We start from the raw sequence: 12,511 nt of genomic DNA, 5'->3' as shown, positions 1-12,511 counted from the left end.
GTATGGTTCCGGATGCTGTAAGCTATGTGCCTAGAATAGTTCATTACCGCAAAAGCATGATTACAAACCTTGATAATACCGGGCAAGGGAGGGGGAAGTCAACCCCCCCCGGACTTCCATAGTGAGTAGCCTGTGCAAGGTTTGCAAGGTATCGATGGCACCTGTTGGTCCAACTTAGTCTGGTGCCTTCTGGAGCGATGAGGACAAACTACTCACAATTAAATTGAAGAACAACAGGAATTGTTTATAATTAGCTAAAGCATTCCTAAAGAGGGTACAGTTGGGTGTCATCAGAATGTGCCAGTGTCCTGGAAGGACAAGTGGCCCATAATTTTCAGATAAATATGGAAGACTGAAATGACATAAGAATTTTGCAATTTAGAAAAAGGAGAGTTATAGATACATAGAAGATAGGAGCAGGAGGAGGCCTTTTGGCCCTTTGAGCCTGCTCCGCCATTTATCACAATCATGGCTGATCATCCAACTCAGTAGCCTAACCCTGCTTTCTCCCCATAGCCATTGATCCCATTCACCTCAAGTGCTATATCTAGCCGCCTCTTGAATATATTCACTATTTTAACATCAAACTACTTCCTGCGGGAATGAATTCCACAGGCTCACCACTATTTGGGTGATGGAATGTTTCCTCATCTCTCTCCGAAATGGTTTACCCTGAATCCTCAGACTGTGACCCCTGGTCCTGGACATACCCACCATTAGGAATATCTTCCCTGCATCTTCCTGTCTGGTCCTGTTAGAATTTTATACGTCTCAATGAGATCCCCCTCATTCTTCTGAACTCCAGGGGCAGCACTGATGTGCAGCAGTTAGCACTGCTGCCTCACGGCGCCGAGGTCCCAGGTTTGATCCCGGCCCTGAGTCACTGTCCGTGTGGAGTTTGCACATTCTAACCATGTTTGCTTGGGTTTCGCCCCCACAACCCAAAGATGTGCAGGGTAGGTGGATTGGCCACGCTAAATTGCCCCTGAATTGGAAAAAATGAATTGGGTACTCTAAATTATTTTTTTAAATTCATTTTTTAGTCCCACCGTCACTGGAATCAGTCTGGTAAGACTTCGCTACACTCCGTCGAGAGCAAGAACATCCTTCCCCAGAATAGGAGACCAAAACTGCGCACAATATTCAAGGTGTGGCCTCACCAAGGCCCTGTATAATTGCAGCAAGACATCCCTGCTCCTGTACTCGAACCCACTCGCAATGAAGGCCAACATATCATTAACTTTCTTTATAGCCTGCTGCACCTGCATGCTTATCTTCAGCGACTGGTGCACAAGGACACCCAGGTCCCGCTGCACACTCCCCTCTTCCAAATTACCATTCAGGTAGTAATCTGCCTTGCTGTTTTTGCTTCCAAAGTGAATAACCTCGCACTTATCAAAATTATACTGCATATGCCATTGATTTGCCCACTCGTCCAACCTGTCCAGATCATGCTGTAGGATCGCTGCATCCTCGTCACAGTTCACCCTCCCACCCAACTTGGTATCATCTGCAAATTTTAGATGTTGCATGTTGTTCCCTCATCCAAATCATTAATATATATTGTGGATACCTGGGGTCCCAGCACTGGTCCCTGTGGCACCCCACTAGTTACTTACTGCCTGCCAATTTGAAAAGGACCCATTATTTACTCTTTGCTTCCTCCCTGCCAACCGTTTTTTTATCCACCTCAATATACTTCCCCCAATCCCATGTGCTTTAATTCTGCACAATAATCTCTTATAAGGGACTTCGTCAAATGCCTTCTGAAAGTCCAAACATACCACATCGACTGGCTCCCCCTTGTCAACTGTACTGGTTACATCTTCACAGATTTGTCAAGCATGATTTTCCCTTCATAAATCCATGCTGACTCTGACTGATCCTGCCACTGCTTTCTAAATGTTCCGCTATAAAGACCTTGATAATGGATTCAAGAATTTTCCCCGCTACTGATGTTAGGCTTACTGGTCTATAATTCCCTGTTTTCTCTCTACCTATTGAATATTTTAGAACAGTACAGCACAGAACAGGCCCTTCGGCCCTCGATGTTGCGCCGAGCAATGATCACCCTACTCAAACTCACATATCCACCATATACCCGTAACCCAACAACTCCCCCCTTAACCTTACTTTTTAGGACACTACGGGCAATTTAGCACGGCCAATCCACCTAACCCGCACATCTTTGGACTGTGGGAGGAAACCGGAGCACCCGGAGGAAACCCACGCACACACGGGGAGGACGTGCAGACTCCGCACAGACAGTGACCCAGCCGGGAAGCGAACCTGGGACCCTGGAGCTGTGAAGCATTGATGCTAACCACTATGCTACCGCGCTGCCCTGAATATTGGAGTGACAATCTGCAGGGACTGTTCCAGAGTCTATAGAATCCCGGAAGATGACCTCCAATGCATCCACTATTTCCAGAGCCACCTCCTTAAGCAATCTGGGATGCAAATTATCAGGCCCTGGGGATTTATCCGCCTTCAGTCCCATCAATTTTCCCAGCACCATTTCTCTACTAATGTTGATCTCCCTCAGTTCTTCCCTCTCACTAAACCCTGCATTTCCCAACATTTCTGGTATCTGATTTGTGTCCCCTTTTGTGAAGATGGAGCCAAAGTATGTATTCAATTGCTCAGTCATTTCTTTGTCCCTTATTATGCATTCCCCTGATTCTGTCTGTAGGGGGGCTACATTTGTCTTTACCAATCTCTTTCTATTCACATATCTACAGAAACTCTTAGTGTCAGTCTTTATGTTCCCTGCAGGCTTACGTTCGTACTGTATTTTCCCCTTCTTAATCAATCCCTTGGTCCTTCTTTGCTGAATTCTAAACTGCTCCTAATCCTCAGACCTATTATTTTTCTTGGCCAATCTGTTATCATCTTCCTTGGATAGGATACTATTTCTAATTTCCTTTGTAAGCCATTGATTGGCCCTCTTACCCATTTTGCTTTTGTGCCAGACAGGAATGAACAGTTGCTGCAAGTCCCCCATGTGTTCCTTGGAATGTTTGCCATTGCCTTTCCAGTGTCATCTCTTTAAGTAACTCTCCCCAATCTGGCACGGCCAACTTGCGCCTCCGAGCAGGCAGACCCTTCATCATTGACTCCCCAAACAGAGGAAATGCTGTTTCCCCGATGCCATGACTGAGTGGCAGTATTCTCACATCTGAATCAGTAGGTTGTGAGTTCAAGCGCCACTCCAGCGATTTACGCACATCCTCCTGGCCAACACTCGTACGGTACTGGGATAGTGCTGCACGGTCAAAAGATGCCATTTTTCGGATAAGGCATTAAACTGAGGCCCAGTCTGCCCCCTCGGGTGGATGTAAAAGATTTAATGCCACTATTTCTAACAAGTGCAGTGGAGTCCACACCACTGTCCTGGCCAATTCTTATCCCTCAATCAATGTTACAAAATCAGACGATCTGGCCAGAATTCCATGCTGTTTGTGGGATCTTGCTGTCCACAATTGGCTGCTGTACTTTCTTCATTATAACAGGGACTACGCTTGAAAGGTATTTTATTGGTTATAAAGCATGTTGGGACATCCTAAGGTCATGAAAGGTCCTACATAATGCAAGTCTTTTTTTATCAAAATTAATCATCATTTTTAAATTCTCAATTCAGTCTTGACATTTTCTGCTCCAGTTGAAATAACTCCAGTGTCACTGGATTGTTCTAGAACATAGAACTGTCCAGCACAGACCAGGCCCTTCGGCCCTCGATGTTGTGCCGAGCTTTGTCCGAAACCAAGATCAAGCTATCCCACTCCCTGTCATTGTGGTGTGCTCCATGTGCCTATCCAATAACCGCGTGAAAGTTCCTAAAGTGTCTGACTCCACTATCACAGCAGGCAGTCGATTCCACACCCTAACCATTCTCTGAGTAAAGAACCTACCTCAGACATCCCTCCTATATCTCCCACCCTGAACCTTATAGTTATGCCCCCTTGTAACAGCTATATCCACCTGAGGGAATAGTCTCTGAACGTCCACTCTATCTATCCCCCTCATCATCTTATAAACCTCTATTAAGTTGCCTCTCATCCTCCTCCGCTCCAAAGAGAAAAGCCCTAGCTTAATCTTTCCTCATAAGACCTACCCTCCAAACCAGGCAGCATCCTGGTAAATCTCCTTTACACCCTTTCCAATGCTTCCACATCCTTCCTATAGTGAGGTGACCAGAACTGCACACAATATTCCAAGTGTGGCCTCACCAGGGTCATGTAAAGTTGCAGCATAACCCCACGGCTCTTAAACTCAAGCTCCCTGTTAATAAACACGAACACACTGTAGGCCTTCTTCACGACTCTATCCACTTGAGTGGCAACCTTCAGAGATCTGTGGACATGAACCCCAAGATCTCTCTGTTCCTCCACATTCCTCAGAACTCTGCCGTTGACCCTGTAATCCGCGTTCAGATTTTTCCTACCAAAATGAATCACCTCACACTTACCAGAGTTAAACTCCATCTGCCATTTTTCGGCCCAGCTCTGCATCCTGTCAATGTCTCTTTGCAGCCTACAACACCCCTCCACCTCATCCATTACTCTGCCAATCTTGGTGTCATCAGCAAATTTACTCACACACCCTTTAGCCCCCTCCTCCAAGTCATTGATAAAAATCACAAATAGCAGAGGACCCAGCACTGATCCCTGTGATACACCGCTGGTAACTGATCTCCAGTCTGAAAATTTTCCATCCACCTCCACCCTCTGTCTTCTATGTTACTCTATCCCACACCTCCTTTCTTCATGAGCCGACCATGATTAACCTTATCGAATGCCTTACTAAAATCCATGTGTACGACATCAACTGCTCTACCTTCATCTACACACTTAGTTACCTCCTCAAAGAATTCAATCAAATTTGTGAGGCAAGGTTTACCCTTCACAAATCCGTGTTGACTATCCCGGATTGAGCTGAATCTTTCCAAATGGTCATAAATCCTATTCTTCAAGACCTTTTCCATTAACTTACCGACCACCGAAGTAAGACTAACAAATAACTATTGTTTTTTGATATCTTTGATATCATGTTGGAATGGAACCTGAAATGGATCATTTCAATATATTGTGAACTCCATCGAGTACAGACCGAGTCCTCAACCACACCTCATATGAGAAACCCTTGTGAATCTCGGCTGGACTCCCTCCTCGACCTGCACACCCTTTCTTTGATACGGTGCTTAAAACTGCTCACAATATTCCAAATGTGATCTGACCAGAGTCTTCCGCAACCTCAGCAGAACATCTCTGCTCTTGTATTCTCGCCCTCTTGAAATGAATGCTAACATTGCATTTGGCTTCCTAACTGCCAACTGAACCTGCACGTTAACCAAGAATCCTGAACTAGGACTCCTTTGTGCTGCAGATGTCCGAAGCTTTCCCCCATTTAGAAAATAGTCTGTGCATCTCTTTCTCCTTCCAAAGTGCATAACCTCACATTTTTACACATTGTATTCTTTGCCCACTCGTCTAGCCTGTCTGAGTCTTTCTGCAGCCATCTGCAAACCATGGGTGGCACGGTAGCACAATGGTTAGCACTGCTGCCTCACGTCGCCGAGGTCCCAGGTTTGATCCCGGCCTGGGTCACTGTCCGTGTGGAGTTTGCACATTGTCCTCATCTTTGTGTGGGTTTCGCCCCCATAACTGAAAGATGTGCAGAGTAAGCAGATTGGCCACGCTAAATTGCCCTCTTAATTGGAAAAAATGAATTGGGTACTCCAAGTTTACAAAAAAAAAGAACTGAACAGTTATCTGTCTCATTGAGCATAAGGCAATTGAATGTATCCTCCCAGATCCATGAGGTCTGAACAGTTCTAATAGAGGAAAAATATTTTTCTAGCTTTCTCTCCCTCGGTGAAGGGGAAAGAGAGTAAGGGGGAGGGAAAGAGATGAAGTAGGAGAGAGATGAAGTGAGTGAAAGAGATATGTTGGAGATCACAGATCCTTGAAATGCTATTTCCAGTCGCGGAGGAGGAAAATGGGCCACTGTCATCTGCAGCCAAGCTAAACGCACCAGAGACTGAAAATAAGATCATTTTCATTATTGGATTAATAGGGAAAGTGCAGTGATAAAGCCTACATCGATTATCCAGCAAATAGCGGATTAGTATGTCTGCTGAATGTAATGGTTTTTAAGTATGCAAAATACTAATGAATGGCAGGAGCTCTCACTTACAGTACAAGAAGCTGAGAGTCGTCTCCATCTCCACAGCATAAAAGGAAAGCAATTTTTAGCTGTCTTATCATTTGTAAGAAGCATATTGCCAGCAGGAGCTTTTATTACAAAGAATTAAACAGTTGCAAAAAAAAAAAAATGGAAATTAGCTTTTCCAACAACAGGTATTTATGCATCACCTTTAATGTAGTAAAATATTCCAAGGTGCTTTTACGGGAGCGTTTTAAAAACAATCAAGAGATGTTGGGACAAGTGACCGATAGCTTGTTGAAAGAGATAGGTTTTAAGGAGCTTCTCAAAGGAAGGGAAGTGGCGAGGTTGAGAGAGGGAATTCCAGAGCTTGGGGTCTTCACAGCTGAAGGCACAGCAACCAGTGGTGGGACAGGTGAAATCAGGGATGCACAAAGAGGCCAGCGTTGGAGGAGCGTGCCGCAGAATTCGAGGATGGAAAACATCATCGACGTGAGAAGGTTATGAGACCATGGAGGGGTTTGAACACTGGTAAGAAATTGAAAACTTGGAGTGGCACGTGGTGCAGTGGTTAGCACTGGGACTACGGCGCTGAGGAGCCGGATTCGAATCCCAGCCCTGGGTCACTGTCCTTGTGGAGTTTGCACAGTCTCCCCGTGTCTGCGTGGGTTTCACCCCCACAATCTAAAGATGTACTGGTTAGATGGATTGGCCATGCTAAATTGCCCCTTAATTGGGTACTCTAATTTTTAAAAAAAATAAATTGAAAACTCAGCCATTGCTGGAATGGACAACAGTGTAGATCAGTGAGCAAGGGGTATTGGGTGAATGGAAAATGGAGTATGTTGGGGCTTTTATGAATTCGGAGGACATGAAACATGAACAAATATTAGAAATTTACTTTAACGACAGAGGTACTGTCCATTGTGGTGCTGAGTCATACTGACATGGAAAGTCCTCTCGTCAGGGCAGCTTAAGCTCCATCCACGTGCGGTAAGGGATACTATGACCCTGAATTTTGAAGGGATGAATCCAGCTGGGCGTCCCACTCCTCGTCGTTGTTCAGTGACTCTTGACTGGAAATTGACCAATGTTTGCTTTTATTTTTAACCATTCACGGATTGCCGGCAAGGCCAGCATTTGTTGCCCATCCTTAACTACCCTTGAGAAATTGGTGGTAAACAGTCATTCAATGAAACAAGGAAAATGCCTTGCCAGCTCTAAGGCAGGCGTTGCCTGCCCTGGCCCCAGGAATTGTTTTGTGGGTAGTGGAGAGGGGGAGGCACTTGGGATTGAGCTCTGCCAGGGTCTGTCTTATCCCAGTGTCACTCCTAATCCCTTCTCCATTTCCCCATATGCTGATCTGTTCACCTAGGTGAATTGCTTGTTCAAAGAGACATTGCAGACAATGATTTGGTCATACAATCACTATTGTTTAACTGGATTGGTGACCTTATTAATAAATATATAAATTGGGGAAATACAGTCAGGGAGAAAATCTCTGCAGTGGAACCTTGCTGTGTGATCAGTGACCTGAGGCTGCTAGCACTCTTGAGCTGTGGTAGAGAATCCCAGTCCACCAATGTGGCAAAACTAACTCCCACTGTCTCAACTGACACATGAACAGTTAAGCAAAGCACCAAAGGGAGATTGGTCCTCATATAACTGCAGCCCAGTCAACACTAAAGAAAGAACTTGCAGTAATGTGGTGCATTTTACAATCTCAGAATTGCCTCCTGTTATGGGCCAGGGTTTAAGAGAACCCCAAAGTGCATCATGGAGTTCACCTGACCCACACCTTTTAATAGATTGTGGTATGGGGAGCACACGGCCCATTCTACAGGAGTGGTACAGCAGAAATGGAAAAGTATTTTGTAGAGCAAAACAATGTTTATTCTATTAACTCCAGTTAACCTTTTTAAAACATAGTGAACATCTTCGCAACCATTAATTCAAATACAACCCCCAAAGAATACAACACTAAATAATCCTTTAAGCTTTCCTTTTAACATCCAGAAGACTTTAAAAAATCTTTAAACAAAAGCATATCAGGTCAAAGTCACTACTGAAAGTAGTTATTAGTTTTAAATCACCAGAGGATCGATTTACAGTCTTTGTATTACAGAGAGAGAGACTCGTGCACATTCTGGCTGTGACTGCAGCTTCCAGCTCTGAAAACAAAACTAAAACACACCCTGCAGCTATCAGCCTAAAATGAAAGTAAAAAGCTGACACAGCCCAGCTCCACCCACTCTCTGACATCACTGCAGTAGTAAACACCCATTTCTGAAAGGTACTCTACAGATATTTATATACATACCCATTTATAAACACCCATTTCTTAAAGGTACTCTCACATGACACTCCATGCATAAAGTGAACAGCACAAATCATTCAGCCCACCTGGTTTTTGGCATTTATGTGCCACACAAGACTCCTTTGACTGTAAATCATCTGCATCTCCTTCTATTGCTTTGTCCCTTCAGTTTATCTTGCTACCCCTTAAATGGATTTATGCTATTTGTCTCAACCACTCCTCAGTGAGTTCCAGTCTAGCCACCCTCTGGGTGAAGAAGCTCATTAGGGCTACCTTTGTTTTCGACTCTACCAAAACTGGAAACATTTTCCCTGCATGTACCCTATCAAACCCCACCTACTTTACAGCCAGTTAAATATTTTTGAAGTGTAGTCACTCTTATAATGATGCAAATGCGGCGGCCAATTTGGAGACACCAAGTCCGTGATGAGCAATGAGATAAACGACCAGATAATCTGATAGTACGTTGGTTTAGGGATAAATATTAATAGGATACCAGGGAACAACCCTGCTCCTCTTCAATAGCCTCTGGAATCTTTTTAGATTAGATTTGGAAGCCAAGCCCTTGGTTTAAGGTCTCTTTCAAAACACGACAGTCTTCGGATGGTGCAGCACTCCTTCAGTGCCGCATTGAACTAACTGCATTGTGTTTTGTGTTCAGATTTCTGGAGTGAGAATTAAACCCACAATCTCTTCTGACTCGGGTGAAGGTGCTATCAACTGAATCGCATCGATGCTAAGGGAGGAGGAAATACATTTAGAAGAAAACCAACATATTTTTGGGGTAGGAGGGGTGGAAGAGAGAGAGAGACAGAGAGCAGTGTGAGAAGTTAGAACAGTGAATATTGATCTTTTTGACTGTCAGGTACGAATTTGAATGCAACTCACTCCGGCTGAAAGTCTCCTGTTCTCTCCCAGTTGTCGTTTTTGTCCCAGGTTCGACCCTGTTGCCTGGGGATGTTAACTTGCTACATGGAACCACCCCCTTGTTTGGTGATAAATGAGCAGCTTTGTAAATACCATAGTTATAGCTGGAATGGAAATGTCACAGTGAAGAAGCAGGAGGTGCTCTTGTGAGATTTGGAGTGCCCAAAACAGGGTGCTGCAGCAGACAAATCTGCTCTTATCAACTGTGCGAACATCTTCTTCAACTCCACCAATTTAGGATTTGCTTTCAAAAATAAATTGCCAGAATCTGCTGTCTCATGAAGCAGCCCTCCGATTTTTGCCGTTTGTAAAAGCAACAACAACATAGTATTCATATAGTGCCCATATAGAACATAGTAAAGCATCCTAAGGTTCTTCACAGAGCGTAGTTAGGCATATTTTGACATGGATCCACAGAAGTCGATATTAAATCAGGTGACCAAAAGCTTGGTCAAAGGTAGGTTTTAAAGGAAGGTTTCTTTGGGGGCAGGGTAGCATGGTGGTTAGCATAAATGCTTCACAGCTCCAGGGTCCCAGGTTCGATTCCCGGCTGGGTCACTGTCTGTGTGGAGTCTGCACGTCCTCCCCCTGTGTGCGTGGGTTTCCTCCGGGTGCTCCGGTTTCCTCCCACAGTCCAAAGATGTGCGGGTTAGGTGGATTGGCCATGCTAAATTGCCCGTAGTAAGGTTAAGGGGGAGTTGTTGGGTTACGGGTATAGGGTGGATACGTGGGTTTGAGTAGGGTGATCATGGCTCAGCACAACATTGAGGGCCGAAGGGCCTGTTCTGTGCTGTACTGTTCTATGTTCTATGTTTTCAAAAATGAGAGATTTCGACATGCTAAAGGCACAGCCACCAGTTGTGAATGATGAAAATTGGCAAGAGGCCAGAGATTCAAGGCACTGAAGAGATTTTGAAGGATGGTAGGACTGTTTATAGAGGTAGGGAGGAGCGAGGCCATGAAGGGATTTAAAAATGGGTGGAAATTTTAAATTTGAGATGCGGCTGACTGGGAGCGAATATAGTTCAGCTAGCACAAGGGTGATGGGTCAAAGGATCTTGGTACGAGCTAGAATGTGAACAGCAAAGTTCCGGATGAGCTCAGGTTTACAGAGGGTGGATGAAGGGAGGCTCATCAGGAGACTGTTGGGATGGTTGAGTCTGGAGGTGACAAAAGGTATGGATAATCAAGGCGCAAATATTTCTGTCTCCCATCCTGCAGATCCTCAGCCCCTTGGACGAGATGTCATAAAGAAAGGGAGCCTGGCCAGAAGGCAGGATCATGTCAGCCCATGGAAAGAGTGCTACGTTGAGCTTTGTTCCCGTGAACTGTGCCTGTACAACGCAAGAACTGGAGATGACTGCCACCTCTGCAATGTATACTACCTGAGCTGCTGCCAAAGCATCACCATGTCAGCCAGCCATGGTGATCGCGTCCTAGAGGTCCTCTTCCCCAATGGTGCCTGGCTCCAACTGCAAGCACGAACCCAGCGGGAGGCTGAAGAATGGAGGCAGGACCTCCTGACACAAATGCACGCCCTGCGTCTGACACAACCTTTGGGCCTGCCAAACGGGACCTGCAGCCCACCACCTCCTGATTGGCCTCCTGGGACTTGCCAAGTGGAGGCCAACCAGCCCAGGACTCGCCACTTGTGCACAGAAGGCGCAGTACGGATTGGAATACTTCACATGTTAATGCCTCAAAACAACTGGAACTCGTACACCTTTGTCCTTAGCCAAAGCCAATTCAAATACTTTCAAACCAATGATTTACAGGCAGGGCCGTTGGCAACTTACAAGGTTAGTCTATGTCTCAGCGTTTCCACTGAAGCACCGGTGGACTCAGCTCCCCGCCTTAAACTGACTTTTCCAGAAGAAGTTCTCATTCTCATGGCGGACACCCAACAAGAGGCCCAAGAATGGACAGAGGCAATCAAGGCTGTGATTAACTCCAGATGGGCAGCCGATAGTTCTGAGTGCCTCTCGCGAGATCTGATGGCAAAGGGCATGGACTCCAGTGGTGTGGGCACACCGAGAAATAAGCGGTACTCGGTGACCAGCAGCTTTCTCAGTCTCCTGACGGTCATTGCGGTGGAGAAGGGGCTCACGGCTCAGAGCTTCAGGTGTGCAGGTGAATGTTTACATCCTTTACTAAATAAGAAATGTGCCCAGTGGCTCAATCCTATTGACACTGAGAATCTTGTTTCCACAGGGAAGGTAGAACTGCTAGCACTTGTTTTTTTTTCAGAATTTGCTCAGGAGGGATCTGGTTCAGACTACCGCCAGTGCAGCTACTAAGAAAAGAAGCAAGAGCAGCACGGTGGCACAGTCATTAGCACAGCTGCCTCATGGCGCCGAGGTCCCAGGTTCGATCCAGGCTCTGAGTCACTGTCCGTGTGGAGTTTTTACATTCTCCCCGTGTCTGCGTGTGTCTCACCCCCACAACCTAACGATGTGCAGGGTAGGTGGATTGGCCACACTAAGTTGCCTTTTAATTGGATAAAATGAATTGGGAACTCTAAATTTATCTTTATTTTTTAAAAAAAGGAAGCAAGGCTCAAGTGAATAGGCCTTTCAGTCCCTCAAGTCAGTTCTGCCATTCAGTTAGATCATGGCTGATCTGCATCTCCACTCGATTTACCTGCCTTGGTTCCATATTCCTTAATGCCCTTCCCCACCAAAAATCTATCAGTCTGAGTTTTCAATTTCCTGTGGACTGCAGCAGGCTCACCATCGCCTTCTCAAGTACAGTTCGGGATGGGCAACAAATATCCAATGGAAGAAGCCCCCAGCCTCGGCAGTTTTTGAGGGCGAATGTTATAGATTTCCACTCCCCTTTGTGTTGGAACCTACCCCTGACCAGGTAGGTTCTAATTTTAAGGTTAATTCTCTTTATTCTGGAATTTCCCACCATAGGAAATAGCTTCTTCTCATGGGTCCTATCAAACCCTTTCATCATCATAAACATTCAGATTGGTCAGATCACTTGTGCGAATACAAACCTAGGCTGCAACTTTTATTTTGTACTCTAACCCAATTATCCCAACTATCAGTCTGGAGATCCTGTACTGCACTCACCCAAGTTCAATATATCCTTCCTGTG

At 45.4% G+C, this 12,511-nt stretch overlaps 1 protein-coding gene across 1 annotated transcript in view; it reads left to right on the top strand.

Annotated features, from left to right (window-relative positions):
• Positions 1–12,511, top strand: part of plekhm3 (pleckstrin homology domain containing, family M, member 3) — an 82,427-nt gene that overhangs the window by 15,828 nt on the left and 54,088 nt on the right. Inside the window, exon 4 of the mRNA XM_038790265.1 lies at positions 10,631–11,625. Within this exon, the coding sequence (XP_038646193.1) occupies positions 10,631–11,625 (995 nt within the window). The remainder of the gene's footprint in view (positions 1–10,630; positions 11,626–12,511) is intronic.

This window comes from Scyliorhinus canicula, chromosome 2 (genome assembly GCF_902713615.1).
Source record: "Scyliorhinus canicula chromosome 2, sScyCan1.1, whole genome shotgun sequence".
NCBI lineage: Eukaryota > Metazoa > Chordata > Chondrichthyes > Carcharhiniformes > Scyliorhinidae > Scyliorhinus > Scyliorhinus canicula.
Note: the sequence above shows the minus strand (reverse complement) of the source record. Positions and strands in the feature narration are given on the sequence as shown.